Below are 23,210 nucleotides of genomic sequence, written 5' to 3'. Positions count from 1 at the left end.
GAAACCAAGAGGCAAATGAAGGGCTTATGGTCTCAGGGATGGTGCACAAAGGCAGGGATTTTCCTTCACTTATCACAGAGGGTGAGAAGATGATCGTTTCTACACTAAAAGGTTATGCTTTTACCAGGCTTTACGTTCTCACACCATGACCTAAAGGATGTTAGACAGCTGGGCTAATTCAATGGTGATAATATTTTTTAAGCCCAAGGATTAGCCGTGAGCATGCCCTCTGTCTGCTCCCAAAGGGCAGGCAATCACTTTTTGGTCACACCTTTGGAAAAGCGCTGTCTAGAGTCACTGGCCTGTTGATTCCAGTGGTCAGCAAACTACAACAGTTATTTCACGGAGCAGAAGCAGACTTGATAATGTTAGGAAACTGTACCTGAGAAGATGCTGGAGAATGGAAACAGACTGTGGCTCTTGTAAGCAAGCAGTGTTGAAGTCATTTAGATAACCACATCCAAAAGTCTCTTCCAAACTGTTATCACAAGTTTAAACACAACAAAGGATTAAACAAGTCATCCGAGGACTCAGTTGCAAATGATGAACATCACCTCATAACGCACAGTCTTGCTTTCCTTAATATAGTCCTAGACTCAGAAGCTACCATCATTTGACCCGATGCCTCAGTTTTCCCTACATCTGTTTCTTCATCTGAAAACGGAGTATACTCTTTAGCAAGGTTATTCTGAGTACTAAATAACGTAATATATATAAAAGCATTTCGTTTCATAGGTGTGCAATATATAAATGTTTAAAAAACCCCACAAGACCCAAACATAATAAGAGGTCCACTGTACTTCAACTAGTTTTGAATGTGAGATGTCGGAGAAGCCCAGAAAACAGGGCCTTTGGTCTCGGAATCGCTCCATCCAGACCCCACCCTGGGAAGGACAGAGCGGCCCAGTGTTTCCCTGCAGACTCTTCTCACCTGTGGAGGCGGGCGTGTGTGTACTGCAGGAAGACCCCTGTGTCCCCGCGACTCTGGAAAACACGATCCCAGCTGAACTGATAGTCAGATAACAGGAAACCTCTGAAGTCCTAAAATGACAGAGGAAATCTTCAGCGCTGGGATTTGTCCCAGTACCAAATAAAAGGCTCTCCCGGGAAGCAGTCTTCACAGACCTGAATGATGAGGGCTGCGAGCCCCACCCTCTCTGCTGTCTCCTGGGGGTTCTCCAGCTCTCTGGTGGCTGAAATAGACAAAGGCAGCTACTTTAACCTTGCATGAAACTGTACAAAATCCGGGACTAAAGTGGAGATAAAACCTAACAAAACCATATGCTGACAGCATCAAGAATAAACAGGTGTACAGCAGGCAATTAACTGTCCTAATGTGGGCTGATTTAACTTTGATAATGATGTTTTCAAGCCTTTGTTAAAAGGGAAGAAACACGAATTTATTTTTCTTACAAATATCCCTTGGAAGACATTAGATAGAGCTGGTACTTATTTTTCCAAAGGTGAAGGTTAAACAAAGCCATAAGGACTTGGGACTTGCTTCTGATTATGGAACACAGGAACTTTGCACAAGCACTCCAACCATGGAGTGACAATGCTGAAGCTGCCCAGGAAAAGAGGCTCAGGGTGTATCAATTCCCATTACTAAACTGAGTAACAGCCCAGCAGCAAGTCTAGAAATTCTGGCACCTCGAATTAGCAAAGCTATTTGTGCCAAGGTTTATGAAAGTTCAATGGAGGGATGGTCATAATAAATCACACTGCACAGAAGTCCAGCAAAACATAAAAGTGCACGTAAGTTATGTCTGTAACAACAAAAAAGTGAATTCACTCTTAACAGAAGCCATGTTCTGTAGCATCCTCAATCGAATCTCATTTAGAACATCTTCCAGAAAAGTAACATCTCCTCTTCGAGTCTTCATTCCCTGCACTACCCCAAAGGGCACGTGCTGGCACCTAAAATGGAGAAGGCACTTAGTCCACTGAAAACTGAAAAGGAGCTGGTGATCAAAGAATATAACAATACCCTTATAGAGAATAGTCTTAACTTTAACTCTCACAGAGAGGTTTTAAAAAATTTATAAATTGAAATATGCTGTGACGTATGCCACAGAAGATGTTAAACACACAGCTTCATTTCATAATCACTAGCATATGATTAAATTACTAGTTGCCTTTATGAAAAAAAGGAGATGGGAATTAAGAATTTTGAAAATTAAGCCACTGAGAGATGTCTAATAAAACCATTTATTAAATGTTTATAAGCTAGAAATTAATATAACCAGGACAAAAATTAGCACAAAGAACAAATCTGTTTTTTCACACTAACATCTTGAAACAAAGAAGTGAATTTTGAATGAAAATTTTTAACAATTTGCTACATTTTTGGACATGGCTGACCTAGCAAAACTTTAATCTTGAGCAGGCAATTAAGAACCATGCAGACAGTACGGTACCTTTCTGCCCAGTCATATCCCATGATCTGCAGCATTTGGAACACTTGCTGAAAATGCTTTTTTTGCCCTTTATCTGTCTTGAGAAAAAAATTTATTTAAAATAAAAGAACACTGATAAGTTAATCTACAATAGGTTGGGCATAAATCAAATTAAAATATTTGAGTTTTGACAGACTAGAGTCACTATCAGTGGATATGTTTTAAATAAGCACACAAAGCAGATGCCACCAGAAGAAGGTCTAAGGTGAGTCCTCTAGAAGAGAAGGAAGTAAGAGCTGCAGCACTCCACTGAGCCAGGAGGGAACATGAAATTTAACCTTGTGAGTTTTCTATCTAAATTCCTCCTCTCTCAGCTGTTATGACCTTTAGCTCCAAGAAGGCCAAAGCTAAGCTCTAAAAATATATTTAATAGCAACTTTTTTTTTTCCTTCGGGGAAAGGGAGGTTGCACACAGAAAGAAAGGAAGGGGAGACTAGAATATTACTCAGCATAAAAGGAACAAACTACTGACACATGCAATAGTTTGGGTGGATCTCAAGGGCATTCATTATGCTAAGTGAAAACAGCCAACCTCAAAATGTTACCTAATGTGGGACTTCCCTGGTGGCGCAGTGGTTAAGAATCCTCCTGCCAATGCAGGGGACACGGGTTCGAGCCCTGATCCGGGAAGATCCCACATGCTGCGGAGCAACTAAGCCCGTGCACCACAACTACTGAGCCTGTGCTCTAGAGCCCGCAAGCCACAACTACTGAGCCCATGTGCTACAACTACTGAAGCCCGTGCACCTAGAGCCCATGCTCTGCAATGAGAGAAGCCACTGCAATGAGAAGCCTGTGCATTGCAACGAAGAGTAGCCCCCACTCGCTGCAACTAGAGAAAGCCCGCGCGCAGCAACAAAAACCCAACACTGCCAAAAAAAAAAAAAAAAAAAGTTACCTAATGTGGTTCCATTTATATAACATTCTCAAAGTGACAAAATGGTATGATGGAGAACAGAGCACTGGTTGCCAGTGGTTAGGGTTGGAGGAACGCATGATTATTAAGTGGTTGCCATAAGAGAGGTTGTTTTGTGATGGAACAGTTTTGTATTCTGAATGTGGTGATGGTTACATGAATTTACATGTGATAAAATTTCATACCCCCCTCCACCATGCCCATACACAAGCATGTGTAAAAATTGGTGAAATTTAACTAAGGTCTCTACCAATGTTAGTTTCCTGGTATAGACAAAGTACCATGGTTATGTAAGATATTATCTTTGGAGAAGACTGAAGGCTACACGGAAACTCTACCATTTTGAAACTTCCGTGCGTCCTAAAATATTTAAAATAGAAAGTTATTTTAAAGAAATGTATTACAGTGACATGTACATATTTGTTACACATAACCATTCATTTGGGTAATTTTTGGTTTTTTTTACTATGAAGCAATGTGAACTTTTTAAGTTTTTTTTTTTAAACATAGTGTTTGCCATCATACATACACTTAACATTGAATCCTTTCTATAGTTTGAGAAAATTATTTTTGCCTAGTTTTTCAACAAGGCATTCAATATCTATCTTTGCAGTTTTCATGAAGTAGGGATCATAACCTTTTGTTCTTTATTGTGATTACTTACCACATAAATCATTTTATCAAAATTATACTTGTCCATTCGATCTATAGCAGCTGCAAGATCTCTGAAAAAAATGGCCATAGATTAAGAGTTACTAAGCAGATCTGGGTAATAATTTGTTCTACCTATTTAATAGTAATGAGGCTTTTCTCATTAAGAACTACTGTTATTCCAAGCCTCGGGTATAGTACCCATGCTTATATAATCCCAGTACCATACTTTGATACAAGATAGTAATAACAAAAACAGCTTTGGGAAAAGAATTATGAAAGTGCTGTGAAAAGATAAAAAATAAATAAAAGCTCTGGGACAAGTAGTAATAATAACTAAATAGCTCTAGGCAAGGTGTTTGTAGGTAAATGTTTTATGATTTGTTAATTAAGCCTCTACTGGAAAGAATTACTTTCCTGTCACTTTTCTGCAATATACTTTCTTAAAGAACATATTTAAAACATAGGTGATACAGTATCTTCTAGCTACTCTTCCAACGTCTTGGATCATTCGAAAGCAATACTTTCTAAAGCATTTAAAAAGACCATAAATTCCTCTGACAAAAATTCCACTTACCTCTTATCTCTGGTTAAGGACAAAATACCCAGTTTGCACACAGTACAAAATATTTAAAAACAAACCATAAACTATAAAATTTTAAGTGAAAAATTTTAGGTGAAAATTATTTAAATATTGAATTTTAAAATTAGAGCTAATTAACTTGTGGGGAATATATTAATAACTATATAATATCTTTGTATGGTGACATATCATAAGTAGACTCACCATGGTGATCATTTTGAATATATAGAAATAGCAAATCACTATGTTGTGTAACAGGAACTAACGTAGTGTTGTAGGTCAATTATAATTCAAAACCAAATAAACTCATAGAAAAAGAGATAGGATTTGTAGAATTTCAGAGGCAAGGGACAGAGAGAGGGGGAATTGGATGAAGGTGGTCAAAAGGTACAAACTCCCAGTTATAAGATAAATAAGTACTAGGGATGTAAAGTACAAAATGATAAATAGAATTAACACCGCTGTATGTTATATATGAAAGTTAATGTTAAGAGAGTAAACCCTAAGAGTTCTCATCACCAGAAAAATTTTTTTCTATTTCTTTAGTTTTGTTATCTATATGAAAGGATGGATGTTCACTAAACTTATTGTGATAATCATTTCGTGACGTATGTAAGTCAAATCATTATACACCTTACACAGTGCTGTATGCCAATTATATCTCAATAAAACTGCAAGAAAAAAATTAAAGCTATTTTTGCTTAACAATACATGACCCTGGGAGGATTTTGAGGATTTTTAAAGTTCCTAGATCTTTTGAAATGTTGGGGATCATCAAAATGTCATTGGTACCTACTTCAGGATCCAGATATAACAGAGCAAGTGCCCCCTGCATTGTAAGTGTGGAGTCTTAACCCCTGGACCGCCAGAGAAGTCCCCAGAGCATGTGTTCTGAAAGGAGGCAAAAACTGTCTCGTGAGGGACAAAAAAATCTTACTCTATTTATGTATAAAGCACATATATGCATACAATACATACAGATACATCTGTGGTGTTAAAATTTCATGAGGATGGGCAAGTATAAAAAAATATGGCTAAAAAATCTCCTGAGAAGGGTTATAATCAAAAAAAATGTTGTAAAACACTGATATAGATTATCCCCAAAACGAAGTCACAAATATACACCCCATTATATTTTTTGATTTGAGCCAAGCACAAAACAAAGAAAACCTTTTTAATCCAAAGAAAAAGAGATGAATATAAGAAAAAGTCCTAGGTTGAGTTTGTAAAACCTGAATTTGAAAGCCGGAGAGGGCTTCCCTGGTGGTACAGTGGTTAAGAATCCACCTGCCAATGCAGGGGATACGGATTTGAGCCCTGGCCTGGGAAGATCCCACATGCCTCGGAGCAACTAAGCCCGTGCCCCACAACTACTGAACCTGGCTCTAGAGCCTGTGAGCCACAACTACTGAGCTCGTGTGCCACAACTACTGAACCCTGCGTGCCTCGAGCCCGTGCTCCGCAACAAGAGAAGCCACCGCAATGAGAAGCCCACACACCACAACGAAGAGTAGTGCCGGCTCGCCGCAACTAGAGAAAGCCCGCACACAGCAATGAAGACCCAACACAGCCAAAAATAAACATAAAAAAAAAAAAAAAAGCCAGAAGAAATGCCAGGTCATTTAGTTCAGGTCTCTCTTTTCACAAAGTAGGGAACCATGGCCCAGAGAGGTTAAGTGATGGTCATGGTCTCAGAACAAAAATGCAGGTCTCCAGCCTCACCCTGTGCTCTTGTCAGTATCCTCCTGCATTCTTCTTTGTCTGTTATAACAACTCCCTTAATTTACAACCACACACATAGCTGTATTTTATAAGGAACCCATTGAAAGGACAGAAACAAGTACAGTTAGAGCAAGGTGAAAAATCAAACATTTCAACAAGTGGCACAAAGATGATTCTCCCAAAGAAAAAAGGGAAAGTATAGGTATTAAGGAAAATAAACAGAAAAATCTGGACCTAATGATAGCCCCCCAAAAGATAGCAGATAAGGATAGTTATAGAGTCTTTACGACATGGAGCCTCTCTTCTGAACACATTTCTTTCTTTTTTTAAATTTGAGTATAGTTGACTTACAATATTGTGTTAGTTTCAGTGATTCAGTATTTTTGCAGATTATATTCCACTACAGTTTATTACAAGATAATGAATTTAATTCCCTGTTGCTTACATGAGTAAACACATTTCTTATAACCACTACTCAAAGGTTTATTTAATCTGTCCAGCAATAATTAGCTGGCACAAAAAAAATTTTCTACTGTGTATTTTTTTGTATCTAGAAAAAGAAATGTACCTCTTATATATACAGGGTCTTCTCATTTCCTAACTCCAATTGTATGGAATTGATAAAAAGAAATGCCAAAAAGTAACAGAAAATAAGAATGATTTTTCTAAGGGACAGTAAGAGAGGCAGATGGTTGTTTAAAGTTGTTTGGAAAAAAATGATGGTAGTTAACAACATCAACAAAATATCATTATCTATGCTACAAAAGTGGTTTGTGATCCAACATAAAATTCTAGCCCGGGAGACACTAGAACCTTTTGCAGTGCTTGAGTATGGCCGTGTTTGCCTGTGTGGCTTTTTTTATGGTCCTGTCTTCTTCCTATTAGCTTTGTCCCAGAAATAAGTGTGCTTGATAAACCCAGTTCTTACTGATTAACAGAGGCTGCTCCTTTCCACAGGGGTTGGTCATGGAGACAAATGAAAAAATGTAAGCGGCATGGCCTACTTCTCGCTCGGTCTATTTTACCACAGTCTGAATGAGGACTGGTACTTATATGCACATAAGATGATCTTGACCGAGTGAGGATACCACTGAGCCAACATGAGCACCGTTTAGTATATATTTTCTGTCAATATGCAATTATAAAATATTTATAGTTGGCTAGGAGGTACTTCAATTTTATAGTTTGTAGAACAATGTATTCACCTGTGGAAATCCTATGACGTTTAACTAACTGTAATTACTTTTTCAGTTTCTTTTCCAATGATATTAAACCTTTCCAGAAACTATAAATGGCCATAAACAGAAATCCAATAAAAATATTTTGAGTGATGAGAACAAAAGGTTTTAGAAATCAGGATTTGGTAACAGTTTTGAGAATAAAATGATTGTCTTAGCATTAATCCTAGAACAAAGAATGTGAAGTCATGCATTCTAATGATGAGGTTCACACAAGACACAAACCTGGTTGCATAGAGAGATGTCCCATCGCTTCGCATTACGGTACAAATCGAGGAGGGGTCACCACTTCCTGACAGATCCACTACAGCTGTGCCTTTTCTAGAAATGCAAAAAGGTAACTCTGAAACAACATAATGAATTAAAACCGTTAATAGTATAATATCTATAATATTATCTTTGGCAAACCAGAGCTATTTTTATTACTTAAGGAGCAATAAGTGGTATAACCAACAATGAAGAATAAGAAGGAATCTGACCTTGAATGAATCTATTAAGAGTAGGTATTTTGTAATTAATATTTACTTATCATTTTAAATTCTGTACTCTGGATGAAGTACTTAAAGTCTTTAACGTAACTAGTTGAAAAATGAGATTTCAACTTCAGTTTAACCATGAAACATCATGTTCTTCTTCTAATCCAAGTTACTGTAACACTCAATATTGGGCTAATTTTTAACATGCAATAAAGTACCCTTGAGTAATAAAACCACAGAATTTTGTTACTGTCTTTCCTGCCCGATCAAAAATTAGAATCTGTATATGGCGATCTAAAAATTGTCCTTAAGGACATCACTGAGGATGTCGTGAGCCACATTCTCCATGTCTTTCTTATAAGGATGACAAGCTCTTTGTTACTATGAAAAATGGCACTTTTTAAAAAATTAATTTTTATTGGAATATGGCTGCTTTACAATGTTGTGTTAGCCTCCACTGCACAACAGAGTGAATCAGCCATACACATGCAGATATCCCCTCCCTTTTGGACTTCCCTCCCATTTAGGTTACCACAGTGCATTAGGTAGGAGTTCCCTGTGCTATACAGTACGTTCCCATCAGTTGTCTACTTTATACATAGCATCAATAATGTATATGTGTCAATCTCAGTCCCCCAATTCCTCCCTCCCCACCTCTTCCCACCTTGGTATCCATACATTTGTTCTCTATGTCTGTGTCTCTATTTATACTTTGCAAATAAGATCATCTATACCATTTTTCTAGATTCCACATATATACATTATTATACGATATTTGCTTTTCTCTTTCTGACTTACTTCACTCTGTATGACACTCCCTAGGTCTGTCCACATCTCTACAAATGACCCCATTTCATTCCTTTTTATGGCTGAGTAATATTCCATTGTATATATGTACCATGTCTTCTTTATCCATTCCTCTGTCTATGGACATTTAGGTTGCTTCCATGTCCTGGCTACTGTAAATTGTGCTGCTATGAACATTGGGGTGCATGTGTTTTTTTTGAATTATAGTTTTGTCTGGGTATATGCCCAGTAGTGGGATTGCTGGATCATATGGTAGCTCTATTTTTAGTTTTTTAAGGAACCTCCATACTGTTTTCCATACTGGCTGTATCAATTTACATTCCCACCAACAGTTTATGAGGGTTCCCCTTTCTCCACACCCTCTCCAACATTTATTGTTTGTAGATTTTTTGATGATGGTCATTCTGACCCGTGTCAGGTGATATGTCGTTGTACTTTCGATTTGCATTTCTCTAATAATTAGTGATGCTGAGAATCTTTTCATCTGTTTGCTGGCCATCTGGAAAAATGGCACTTCTAAGCAACTGGTTTGCTTCTGTGTTACACATGGCTGGGCGCCTATGAATGGTGCCATTTCTGTTTGGCTGACAGGAAGCTCAAAGCTAAATTAGAAATCTACCTTAAGCAAAGAAGCAGAATCCCAGTGTGTGTTACATGATGTACTAATATCATCCCTGACGTCCTATTATTTTTTCTGCCCTGCTTCTTGATTTCCTCATTTTACTCTTTCAAAACCTTGGGGTTGTAGTATACCTTTTTTTTTTTTTTTAAATTATTTAAGACCTTTATTAACAGGTGCTTGCAGTTTGTTGACTTTTTGAAAAAATCAAGCTGTAAACTTCTATTATAAATTAAAAATGAGGTTCTTAAAAATCTCAACTCGACCAGATATGAAACAATTTAAAATCCTTTAAAGGTGTATTGAGAAAATCCAGTTTTGTTTTTTTTTTAAAACACGTTTGTCATTACCAAAAAGGGACATCTTTAGGTAAAAATAATAAAAACCCCATGCTGCATAGATAATACAGATAGTTCTAGTTATCTGGTCAACAGTCAAAAAGCAAGCACTTAAGGTCTTCATCTCCAATCTTTTGTTCATTTCTTATTGCTGGAATTTCATATTCATTTCTTCTTGTTGCACGACTAAACCGGATGACAGTAGAGATGGTAAGCCGGCATTTGCTCAGCCCCGCCCTGCTCAGCCTCGGGAGCGGACGCATTCTCAGCTGGTGGATCGGCTGCTTGTGTCTCTTCGCCATCTTGGGTTTAGGGTTTTCTGGGCGTCTGCGTCTGTAACTGAAGTTGCGGCGGTACCGACATTGAGGGGGCTGCCGACCTTGGGTCTCATATCTCCTTGATTTTCCTTATCTTCTTCACTGCCGTCCTCTCTGCGCTGTCTTTGGCGAGGAGGGCCCCTGCGGAACGGTGGTCTATAACCCCGATACATATTCTGTCTCACTGGTCTATCTTGTTCTCCTGCACCCTGGTTGTTAGCACCCTCCATCTCCTCTCCCCGCACAGGAGGGTGGAACGCTGTGGTTGACGCCCATAGGGTCTCCACACGCAGTAAGGTGGGCGCCGGCGCCTGCGGTAGGGCCGCTGCTGTCGGGCCCGGCCTTCGGGGACACTCTCGAATCCCTCCGTCTTTTCCCCTCTCTCGCTGTCCCGGTAATTCTGCTGGAGGTTGCATGGAGGCCCCCTGTGACGCGAAGAGCGGCTGTGATGGTTACGGGCTGGTGCATGTGTACCGCCTTGCGCTGGACCCCCCAGGGCCTGCAGCGTCTGCTGCCTGCACCCTCTTCTCCTTCAGCGACATGGAGCCCCGCAGTCTCTCCGTCTCCTACGCCGCGAAGGCACTTCCCGGGTTCTTCTTTACGGCAGTCCGGTGTACACCTTCATCTTCCTTGGTGTCGTTCCTGTTGCTGAAGCCGTATCCGTTTCTTACACTGAACCATTTTATGTTCCCAGAACCTTCGCTGCGATGACCTTCTTGTCCCCAGCGGCAGGTGCCGCCGATGCGAGACTGCTGGGGCCGCCGCCTCCTGCGCCGCAGCCCGTCGTGCTGGGCTCGGTGTCAGCAGCGCTGAGGGCGGCTTCTGGGTCTTGGCCTCGCTGCTCACGGCTGCGGCTCCTCCCGGGCTGTGATGGCAACCAGGCCGGCGGCGGCGGTGAGGCTGCTCGGGGCTCTCTGGGGGCCGCTCTCCGCTCCCGCTACCCATCGAACTCAGTATACCTGTTTTTATAAATTGCTTTAAATCCTTTTGGAACAGGATGGAATCTTTTTAAAAAGGCAGGGTTGAGTACAAAGCGTTCTATTTCCCTTTTCCAGTTATACCATTATCAGCTGGTGTGACCTTAGGCAGGTCACTTATACTTTCTGTGCTTGTTTCCTCATATGTAACAAGATAATACTCTTTCTCCCAAGCTTACCAGGATTTTGCTATGGCAGCAAGAGACAGCATGTGGGAAAGTACTCGGAAGAGCAAAAAGCACTGTAAAAAAATGCCAGGAAGGCTGCACACAACATTCTGCTCTCCTTACTGAGAGAAAACGTCAATACCAACTTCAAAGCAGAATGAATAACTTTCTGAAGAATAGTAACCTGGTCATACATTGTTTTCTGTAGGAGTCCTTTACTGTCCAGCAACTTTAAGACTTCTTGAGACTTTTCACGATAAAATGATTCTCCTGAGTATTCATCAAAGTGTACTCCTAGACGCTAAAAGGATTTGGAAACAAAAGAAAAAAAAGTTACGCATGTGTCCTATTATCTTACCCTAAGACAAAATAGGATGTTCTACAGTCTGTCAGACAGATGGGGAAAATAAGAATGAAATCAAGTCACTCCGTGACTCAAACCTTCCTAACGGTTCCCCGCACGGTCAAGCCCTCACAGTGGTACTGTGCTGTCCAACGTAGGAGTTGCTGGACACATATGGCTATTCAAATTCAAATTAAGGAAAATTGAAGATTTACTTTCTCAGTTACGCTACTCACACTTCAAGTGCTCACCGGCCACATGTGGCTAGAGGCTACCATATTGGACAGCAGAGATCCAGAACATTTCCACTGCAGCAGGAAGCTAGACTGGACAGTCCTGGAAAATGTCCTACATCCCACCCCACTCTCCAACCTCTCCAACCCCTCTCTCACTTTTCTTCATCTTGCTTCCTTACTCCAGCCATGTGGGATCTTTGCTGAAACTCTCTTCAGACAGCACCCCTGATCCCCCCCTCCCCTGCTTCACTTTTCTCTATACATCATCACCACCTAACAGACTGTATATATTCTTGTTGAATTTGCACTGCCTCGAATTTGTTTAATCTGCTGTATCCATGCTGGAGTGTAAAGTCCATGAGAAAAGAACTTATATCTCTTTTATTCACTGTTGTATTTCTCCCACCCCCAACATGTTCTTAGACAAACAAATTTATAGCCATCACATATATGCCTAAGGAAGCAAAAGAAGAAAAAATGATTAAGAAAAAGTGAAGGAATGATAGAAGAGAGAACAGAAAGCCAAACTGAAATGAAGTATTAGGATGTCACTTCACATTCAGCCTGTGAAGTTCACAGGCTTTATTTTGTAGCTCTAACTTTCAGCCCAAAGAACAATATCTGAGTCCCAATTATCAACTCACTGACAAATGACAAATCTGTTCTTAAAACATGAACTTCAGAAGCAACCCTCCTACCCAGGAGTACCCGTCAAGAGCAGCTCCACATGACAGGAGAGCAGGAGAGTGGGCGGGCACCTTGTAAATCCGAATGTACTCTTCTATGCTCAAGTCCCGAAATTTCTGCCAGAGTGCAAGTGCTTGCGTGTCGCCCAGTTCCAATCGCTGGAAGAACTCATGTGCTGATTTTGCTACACTTTTATCGTCTGCTGCTTCTTTATTAACTTGTACATAAACCTAAAGGCACAATAGTACATTACATGAAGTACATTACTAGTCACTGTTATCTCCAAAAAGGAAAAGAAGAAAACAAAACAATCGGGAGAATTCTCATTTAAAGGTTATACAAGTGCGCTGGTCACAGAGTGTAACCTTTTTTTCTTTTCTTTTTTTTTGCCATGGAGCCTTACCTTAGTGAGCCCTAATAACCCCTTCTCAAAATGCATAAAGTAAAATACATAGGATTATAAAGGAAATAATTACATTGAAATACAATTATTCAAATTTTAAAAAATATTTGTGATATAGTAACAGAGGAAAGTGCTAAATTTCTGACTGAGGTTACTGAAAATAATATGTATTTTTTTCTTCTCATCCAAGTTCACAGATCCTTAGGTTAAGAATGCCTGGTTAGGGACTTCCCTGGTGGCACAGTGGTTAAGAATCTGCCTGCCAATGCAGCGGACACGGGTCCGAGCCCTGGTCTGGGAAGCCCTGGTCTCGGAAGCCCTGGTCTCCCACATGCCATGGAGCAACTAAGCCCATGCACCACAACTACTAAGCCTGTCCTCTAGAGCCCATGAGCCACAACTACTGAGCCCACATGCCTAGAGCCCGTGCTCCCAACAAGAGAAACCATCGCGATGAGAAGCCCACTCACCCCATGAAGAGTAGCCCCCGCTCGCTGCAACTAGAGAAAGCCTGTGCACAGCAACGACGACCCAACACAGCCAAAAATAAGTAAATAAATAAATCAAAAAAAATAGGGACTTCCCTGGTGGTCCAGTGGCTAAGACTCTGCACTTCCACTGTAGGGAGTGCAGGTTCGATCCCTGGTCTGGGAACTAAGATCTGACATGCTGCACACTGCAGCCAAAAAAAAGAATGCCTGGTTTAGACTAAGCTAGCATTATTCTTTAAAAAAAAAAAAAAAGTGAAATTATTGCTGCAACTTCTCTGAGAAAAGATTGAAGCTAGTAGAATGGTTCAATCTGGAAAAGAAAAGGCCACAGGGTGATTCAGCCGTTGTTATAATGAAAAAAATTTTAAACTGTTCTTTAAATCTGCAAAGACCAGAAAAAACCAGGTGATTCAGGAAGAGCTTTGGGATAGTTAGCTTAATTATACTCCAACTTGGGCTCTTGAGAACTGTGTGGAGCACTCACTTCCGGAGTGTTTTTGCACCATCTGTCCTGGCTCGCTTAGTTCTGCCCCAACCCAATGAGAGGAGTGCAGTTGGATGGCTTGTTAAGGGCTCTTCCAGTTCTAGGATTGTGTGTTCATAGAATCATTTTCCAGTCTCTAAAATGCAAGATTAATAAACGACATAAAAATATCAACACTACAGCTCAAGTAATATTGAAGTTATGCATTAGGGACTATAAAGATTTTACTTACAAGTTGTAACTCACTTCCAGGGTGAAACACGAACAATAAATTTACTATCCTCATATTTTTTTCCAGAAAGCTATTAAAATAGCATGAAATAAAAATTGGCAAATAAACTACCAAAAAATATGAGGCCTCTAAACTCTTATAGTAATATCATCAAAATACCATGGCAGCAGCATCTGGGTAGAAAAAGTGATTTTATTGCTGGAGAATACTTTAGGACAACCATAATGTGGCTTCTACCCACTAGATACTACCAACAAAAGGGACAGGGCATTAAACATCTATCTCAAGCTAAAAATGTCTCACCTTGTATAGATGGCTCATGTTAATTATTGGAATGGCAGAAGTAAATAAATCAGTACTCCTAAATAAAGGTTAAAACTACCTTTTTTTTTTTTCTTCTTTAAAGTTGTGCAGAAAAGAGTTAACGTAGCAGGCCTGGAAACTGTTATCCTTAAAATGTGTTGTTTGCAAGGTTAGCCCTTGGGTGGCATCTGGGAACTTGAATTTTGAGAATGTTCCCACCAAGCTAACTGATAAGAGTGGCTCACGGTGCCTAAACTGTTTATGCAAACAATATGGTTTATGCCAAACACCTGCTTTCCTTCTGGAAGCTTGGAAATTTTACTACATGCTACACAGGGGGTGCCTACATATCAACCTCCAATCGAGGTTGAAATGTAGGCATAGGTCAGACTTCCTGACCTTTGAATGACCTATCCATTGACAACTGCGTAATAGTCCAGCCTACAGGAGTAAAGATATATATGTGTCTATAAATGGCATGTGATTCAAAGTTAATCTTTCCCCGCTTCCCCCATCTCTCTTCCCGTCTCTCTCCAGCTCTCTCTCTCACATACACGTGTGTGTACATGTGTGTATTCAATTTCTAATCAAATATACAAAAAATATCCTTATTTTCAGAAGAGGAAAGGCATTCGTTTTTTATTTTTTTATTATTATTTTTTTTTGCGGTACATGGGCCTCTCACTTTTGTGGCCTCTCCTGTTGCGGAGCACAGGCTCCAGACGCGCAGGCTCAGCGGCCATGGCTCATGGGCCCAGCCGCTCCGCGGCATGTGGGATCCTCCCGGACCAGGGCACGAACCCGTGTCCCCTGAATCGGCAGGCGGACTCTCAACCACTGCGCCATCAGGGAAGCCCATTAGTTTTTTTTTTAATCTAGGACCCTAAACTCAAACAGCCAAACATTTAGAAATCTAATAAGCGTTCAAAATATTGATAAGAATATTCTTAGGAAAAAACATCACCAGAATCTTTTCCCTTTCTTAAAATTTAAAATAGAAATAATTAAAACAAAACAAAAAGCCCTTCCTAATTCCTGAAGAACCCTGGCATTGCAGCAATTTTTAGTGATAAACCAAACATTACTGAAAACCAACTGATACTATCAAACAATAGAAGAGCCTTAATTAGCACTTAAGAATCTGCTTGTAAACGCACTATATAAAACTAATAGTTAACATTCATCAACGTTTTAGAAAAGAAATGCGTTTTCCTTCACAAAGTAAATTTTATACTCTGCATTTCTGACATTATAGACAATTTTTAATCTACAGTTACCATGAACCCTCTACCCTTGGAAAGTATGCATTCTGAAGACAGCTCCCTTTTGGGGTTAGATCCAGACTCAAAGGGAATAAAAAGGAAATTTTAAATTTGGATATGATAAATAAGAGTGTGGATGAAGAAAAGTGTTTTTGAGGATGGAAACACAATTTTTCTTTTTAGTTACTAGAATGCAAAAGCCAGCTGTATTTGTTAGTGAGTAAACTAAATGTCTGAGACTTCCTGAAATGAGTATTAATCCTTCCTTTACACTAATTCTAGATGTAGTGATTGCCAAAAAACATATGACATTTTATTTCTAATTTAATTGATTAATTATAATCAGCTCTCAGGATGATCTGCCCAAATGTAAAGAAATAAGTGTGAAAAAGTAGCAGAAAATGCTCACTCCCTCTTAGTCTTATTAAATTTGATTCTAGAATACCATTAGCCACATAGGCACAGCTGAATTCCTTGGTGCAGGGCTCTAACCCCGTCCCTGGTTATTTTTGTCTTTAAAACTGAGAGTAACTGCTAAGGATGGTTAGCATAACTTGGACACTAAAGACCCTTTTATCTGAATATTTATTTGTCCTCTATCTTAGAATGCATTTAATTTTGATCTCATTTTTAAGAAAATAACATGTATCAAATTCATGATTATAATTCAAACAAGCTCATTTTTAGTTTCATGTTTCATGTATTGATCGGAAATTTCTCTGGTTGAGACCAATTCCTGATGTTAAATGAAATATTAAAGAAATTCAAATTAATATAATTATAATTTAATACATCAATACATCAAAGAGCTAATAAAGTCAAAACTTCCTAGGTAAAAAAATAACTCATTTGAAGTCATTAATTACCAAATTTCGCATTAGTACATCATTAGCAGCATATAAACAGCATTTTACCATCCCTTCATCTTCTTTTAATGTTTGGAATCTCCTATTTTTATCCTCTGTACATACACAATAACATCCATGATATCTTACACCTTTATCCAAGGGTGATAATCACTAACTGGTAGATTACCACGCACTCGTGCCTAATACTTTCCTCATGCTGAAGAAAGTGTTTTTCATACATTTCAGTAGGGTGAGATAACGACTGAGCTCTTAACATGTATTCTGGCCTTGCTTGGTATTTCCATCCTTGCTCTAAGAACACTCAGAGGACAATGGGACACTGTAGTGCTGTCCTACTGCTGTCCCAGGGGAGTAGGGATGAGGGAGAAAAGCACGTGGCTTTGTGGAAGATGGTCAAGAGCAATGGTGAAGCGGAGAAGCTGCAGGGAGAGAGGAAAGGAGAGCTGCCTAGACAGAGGAGGAGCTGAGGGAAACACTCCCGGGAACAGTAGAAGCTGAGCAGCCCCTCAGGTGCAGCAGGCCCTCAGAGGGCAATGGTTCACAGTGTCCCCACACAGGGAGGCTGGTCTCTGGGCCTGTGGAACTGGGCCACAGCAAGACCTCCAGGTGAAGTCTGTCAAACAAGCAGAGGCTTGGGTACCGGGCCTGTGAGTCAAGACCAATGTGGACTGAAGCCAAGAAAAGGGCTCCATGGCCACCCTGGGATGCACATAAGAGCCTCTGTGTGACCTGGGAGGTGGGAAATCCCTAACATTGACTTAAGCTGAGTCCCACCGCTCTCAAAAGTGATGGCTGCGTTCCAATCTTGGTTTAGAATTTAAAAGCTATTTCTTGTAGGTAAGTGTTATAATGAGTAGAATCCACACCAAACATAAGTCATTTTTCCTGAAAAAAGTAAAGTGACCTAAACCAACAAATAACTTTTGAATTCAATTCTTTAAAAAATAAGAATTTTTAACTGCATAAATAATCCTATATATGTCTAGAATCAATTTAGTCTTGAATTACTTTGAGAAGTTGTTTTGATATTCGAAAGCCAGAAAACACATGGTCTCTTGACGAATAGACACTTCCTCCACATTTTAAAAAACGGAAGTAAACATTATCACTCATCAGGTTGGTTGCTTTGGTCCTGCCCTATTTATTACTTTTTTTTTTTGCTACTGATATAGGGAAACTCAGGGTGAAGTCTGTTATCTAATATTACCTAGTAATACATCATCTCTGACTTTCTATGTCTTTTTTATTAAACGCCCATCACTGTGATTACCTCAAATCCTTTCAGAAAGGGGCAGGGTAAAAATAATGAAATACTATTGGGGTCATTTTGAAACTTTAAAAATGCCAGTGCTACGGTACAGGACTAATGCATATTTTATTGGCATGATATTTACCTCTTATGAGAGGCTGCTCATATTTCAGAGGAATTCTATAGTTCGCAAAATCCAAATTAATATGCAACACCAATAAGTCAAGTTCTAAAACCTTCTAGGGCAAAAGAAACCCCAAAACAAAAAACCAAAAGCAGAAAAAGTGGCTGGGTTATACATTCTTAAAGGCACAGTGTTATCAAGGTCCATTCAAGTAGTTTAAATCTAGGAGGAACGCTGAGAAATTACTTTTAAAAATTATTAAGACAGATATGAGTAAACGATGACTCCCATATGCCCATGATTTAGATTTAACACTTACTAACTTATCATAAGAAATTACTTTTAGATACAAGTGGAAAGCCTTTTTGATAAGTATTCCAAAACTTACTACAAATGTTTTCTTTGAATCAATAGTGTGAATTTTAAACAGCAAATATATTATTTAACTCATCGGCCGATTCAGGGGGGAGGAACTATTAAAAACCACTTCCTGTTTTGTGACAACAAATTAGAACAACTAAAGGAAAGGTTTCAAATGTTGGCTAACAAAAGTCCTAGGTCTGTGCACAGCATGGCCAGATGTCCTGGGAAAAGAATGGCTACAGGTGCAGAGAGTAATAACACCAGTAATAAAGCATAGCACAAACGTGAAAATGCAGCAGAGAAACGACTGTAGGTGTATTTTCATCACAGAAAAGAAATGCTAAAACTACCATATAATATCATTTCTAACCCGGCCAAGAAACCAGAACTGGGGGGATACTGATCATGGTGCAATTTAGAGGGATGTAGGCCACGAAATCTGCTCCTGGATGGCCAAAGCCAAATTCAAAACAAATACACCAGAAGGTTGAAACTGCCAAAACTAAACTACTAATTGTGCCCTTGGTACACCACTTCAAGGATGAAAGAAAGGAAAATGCTTTGTAAGTAATTACAACCAGTGGAAATGAATGGCTCAGAAAGGCATTCCATAATGCCAGTGGGGGGCGGTGCAGTGCAGTGCACAGAACACTCTGGAGCCAAACTGCCTGTGTTGGAACCTTGGGTCTGGCCCTTGGGTTCTTCATCAGTAAACTGCATAATAAAATAAGTTAGATTTTTGACCAATGATAAATAGGGTGTCCTATGATAGTTAGCCCTTCCTTGGAGCTATACAATAGGTTTCTTTATGCCACAACTTAAATGGAAGGGGCAAATTCATTCAAGCATTTACTGCAAGGCACGGTGTGTGAGGTTGCAGATAAAAGATCAGGAAGACAGGTCCTTCCCTCTCAAAGAGCTCCAAGTATAACTTGAGAAGGAAAAAATGGGTTCGACCAAGGTTCAGGTTTTCTGTTTAGGAACAGGGTAAAATCATTTATTAATATTTGCTTAATGCTCCAAAAAAAAAGGGAAAAAATTCCTCATTTATACTAAACGTTGTTGTTGAAAGTAATCTACAGTGACAGCTGTAATTTTAAAATGCACCTGGGTCTGCAAAAATTAGCACAAAGATAAAATAACCTAGAGGCTGGGGCTTCCCTGGTGGCACAGTGGTTGAGAGTCCGCCTGCCGATGCAGGGGACGCGGGTTTGTGCCCTGGTCCGGGAGGATCCCACGTGCCACGGAGCGGCTGGGCCCGTGAGCCATGGCCGCTGAGCCTGCACGTCCGGAGCCTCTGCTCCGCAATGGGAGAGGCCACAACAGTGAGAGGCCCGTGTACCGCAAAAAAATAAAAAATAAAAAAATAACCTAGAGGCTGCCACTTTAGGCTCTGCATTTTCTCCATCCTGCAACGGAAGGAGGAAGAGAGCAGAGAAGTACTCTAAATGGATTTCTATCTTCTATTACAAACAGCAAGGTGGGTGTATTTGACTTGCCCTCTTTTGTCTATAAATACTGCTCAACTATGAAGCTACTAGGCAAAAAAACACTGAATGAAAGCAACACCACTGTGCCTTGAGTTTCTAGTTAATTCATAAAAGTACCCCCTGCCCTTGTTCCTTCCTTTTGTGTGTCCATCAATTAACAACCTCTAACAGAGATGTGTGATCTCCCACTTATGAGTCTCAAGAGGCAGGACACTGTATTAAACTGCATAGAAAGAAACATATGTTTAGGTTTCTATGGAGTTTAAGAACAAATTTTACTAAAATATTTAAAACATTATGGGCAACAAAGATTTACTATTTACAGGATTAAATTAAAAACTTCTGAGGTTGGGTGGGTGAAAGATGAGAGTGGTAACTCTCATATGTCAAACTGTACTCTAAATTCTTAAAAATGTTCTCTCAATGGCAGAAGGTCTCCAAGTGGGTATTTGTATTTCCTGCACCATGGGTTGTCTCTGGGGCCTGGATCTGACGAAAGGTTCACTAACCTCGTGGTAAAAAATACTCACGATTATTCAAAGTTTTAAAAAATAATACAGTAAAAATTCCAGGCACTAAGGTGGCAGGCTTTATAGACGACCGTAAAGAATTATTAATTTTTAAACTCTTGACTATCAATAAAACTCTTAATGGGAAAGAGAAAAAAAAATCTTTTGGTTAATAGTATAAATCAAAATGTAGGCATTTACAGTGAGAGTGAAGGCAAAGACTCAGGAGGAAATCACACACCTTTAAAGGTCTTTAAGAATCAGAACGTGTTTTGTTAATTTAGCTATTGATACAAAGCCAGCTGCAGGAGAAAAACAATTTAACAAAAAGGAAAACAATGAAGTGCTCTCTGTGGCTCTGGCTAGAGAAGTAAAACACTGTTTGGCAAGTGCTTTTCCTCATACACATTCTTAGTCTGATCCCCCGTATGTCACCAGCGTGGCTGACACAGTATCTGTGTTCCTTCTTGTCAGGCCTAGAAGCAGCAGAGATAACAACTGGGACAATGAAAAGGAAACACATCCCTTGAGATTAATTGGACAGGAAGGGCTTTATTAATGAACTCCAGGAAGGACTGAGGACAGAAAAGTAGAGTATCCAATGGACTAAATGAGATAAAACAGAAAGAAGTTCACATTGGGCAAAAGGCAGGAAAAGGAGCTTAAAGAAAAATGAAAAAAGTGCACACAAATTCAGAGAAACACGTGTGCCTTCCCCCACATCAGAACAAGAGCAAAAAAGTATACACTCATGTCTTCTCAAGGTTAAATGAATTATACTTATTACCATGAAGAAAAACTACAGTACATAACTAATAAAAACTGAAAGAGTTCTATGCTGAATATGTTATTCTGTGTGTTTATGCTAAGAAGTTTCTATACCTGGAGAAATACTGTCCCAAGTCAACTAAAATACTAATAAAAGAAACACCTGGATTTGAAAATGAAAGGAACTCCCTAGTAAAATATAAGCAACATTTTCAATTGTTTTGGGTCCTTGTTTTAAGGAACAGTTTTTTGGTTTTTTTTTTTTAAACCTCTGGGATTAAAAATATGTTATGAAGCTGCACTGTACTCTGAAAAAAGAAGCTGAAGCATTTTCGAACATTGTTTCTTGCCAACTTACTTCAAAGAGATGCTGTAAAGGATTGGACTGGAGTTTTTCTTCATAGCCAAACAGCTGGAAGCCAGTTCCCAAAAGACCTAGCACAGTAATCCATAAATGAAAAGATTATACAATCGAACAGTAGAGAACAGTCATGGCAGGGAACAGGTACAGTTCTATAAAAAGATTAACCTCTCATAATTATGCATCCTGAAAATATTGCAAAACACACACTATCACGTTCTGCTACCTCATAAACTGACACAAGTCAAATTCAACATATTAAATCATAAATTCAATATATTGAAGAGCTCACTGAAATTAGTTCCACAGAAACCAAAAGACTATGAGCTCATCCAAGGCAGAGCCTTGGACTAAATTATCTTTATGCTAACGGTGCCCAGCACCTCCCTACAAGACACTAATAAAACAAGCATTTATTGAGCAGCTACTCTGTGGAAGGACATCGTGATGCCAGGCACTAGACACTCAAAATCTGTGAAAAGAAACTGATGGGAAGTGTTTTCAAATCTTACTTTTTAAACTTGTAGGTGTGAAAATAAAACAAGGTAGGATTAGCTTAGTGTTACAATATTAGTTCTTAAATAACTGAAGATAAAACTTGAAACAGCCCTGATTACTTCTCCCATTCAAGGTGACCAAGAGACATAATGCTTTGATCTGGCCAATCTGCTTTGATTGTCTTTTATTTGCCAATTTTTTTTTCTTTTAGTCTTTGATGATAAGTTCAGAGTTCAGGGAAGGTATTAATTTCAACCTTTTAAAAAAAATAATAATTGAGGTTTGTAAGCTACAATGAAAATTCTTAGTATGGACTGTGAATATTTATACTCTGAATATATTTTGCTAAAAGATGACCACAATTTTGGATGAAAGGACAGATGCAGCCTGGGCCAAGAGTAATTTACAGGTAGTGCAATTACTTTAAAAACTAATCTGTTTCTACAACTGTATCAGTTACCTAGCTTCAGATCTAAAGGAGCAATTGCCACTACTGGGCCTTGTTGATGTACATTTTTCTATGTAGGCTCAGCAGAAAGTGGGATGTTACTAAACACGGGGTAGACAATCTTTGGGGCTTAGACAGGAGCTAGAAGGATGACTAAAACATATACCAGCACTATTCACTTTCAAGCAAAAGCAAATGTGATTATGATTCAGAGTCTTGGGAGTAGGGTGTGGAAAGAGTGTTCTAAAAAACAGAAATAGGAAAAGTAAAGGCCAATTCCATTTAACATTCAACCTAATACATTTTCAGAAACTAATTCTGTACTTAGGAACTGTCTGCCAACTTTTAATAGGGGATAGCTGAACAGCCAAAATTAAAACTCTTCAACAATGATGGTTATAATGGAAATGTTGACAGATCATTAACCATAGTAGTCCTTTAGGAAAAAACCACTACAATAAAATCCTGCAGCTAAAATGTAATGAATATCATAATCACATATTTGCTAAAGGCTGTGAAATGCCTGAATAGGCCAAACTGATATAAAGAGGATGCCATCTATTAAATCTGACTGTTTAGCCTAGAGCCCAAACCACTGTGAACTGCAGGTGGGTTTATAAAATGCAGGGCATGTTTTCTGTTCCTCCACAGTGAATAGTAAGGGCACTGTTAGGTTCAAGTTGTACCCTTTTTAGGGTCTAAAAAGGATTCTAACTGAAAGGATAATATTCATAAGAGAAGGTCACGATAAATCTGTCTTCCGGAAACTGATTTCATTTCACTAGATATGGAACATAATAGTATCAGTGAACTTCAGAACTGG

General features: G+C 39.2%; 1 protein-coding gene and 1 pseudogene across 2 annotated transcripts in view; both read right to left on the bottom strand.

Moving 5' to 3' along the window:
- RARS2 (arginyl-tRNA synthetase 2, mitochondrial) overlaps positions 1-23,210 on the bottom strand; it is an 80,963-nt gene that overhangs the window by 2,660 nt on the left and 55,093 nt on the right. For both annotated transcript variants that reach the window (XM_060167444.1, XM_060167445.1), the window contains exons 8-17: positions 21,439-21,515; positions 12,605-12,763; positions 11,462-11,568; positions 7,792-7,887; positions 4,037-4,097; positions 2,418-2,494; positions 1,793-1,917; positions 1,126-1,193; positions 932-1,041; positions 383-478 (exon numbers count right to left, since the gene is read on the bottom strand). In XM_060167444.1, coding sequence (XP_060023427.1) covers positions 383-478; positions 932-1,041; positions 1,126-1,193; positions 1,793-1,917; positions 2,418-2,494; positions 4,037-4,097; positions 7,792-7,887; positions 11,462-11,568; positions 12,605-12,763; positions 21,439-21,515 — 976 coding nt within the window. The remainder of the gene's footprint in view (positions 1-382; positions 479-931; positions 1,042-1,125; positions 1,194-1,792; positions 1,918-2,417; positions 2,495-4,036; positions 4,098-7,791; positions 7,888-11,461; positions 11,569-12,604; positions 12,764-21,438; positions 21,516-23,210) is intronic.
- On the bottom strand, positions 9,791-11,376 carry LOC132530893 (Y-box-binding protein 1-like; annotated as a pseudogene).

This window comes from Lagenorhynchus albirostris, chromosome 12 (genome assembly GCF_949774975.1).
Source record: "Lagenorhynchus albirostris chromosome 12, mLagAlb1.1, whole genome shotgun sequence".
Classification (NCBI taxonomy): domain Eukaryota; kingdom Metazoa; phylum Chordata; class Mammalia; order Artiodactyla; family Delphinidae; genus Lagenorhynchus; species Lagenorhynchus albirostris.
The sequence above is the reverse complement of the archived record's forward strand: the minus strand, read 5'-3'. Positions and strand labels throughout refer to the sequence as shown.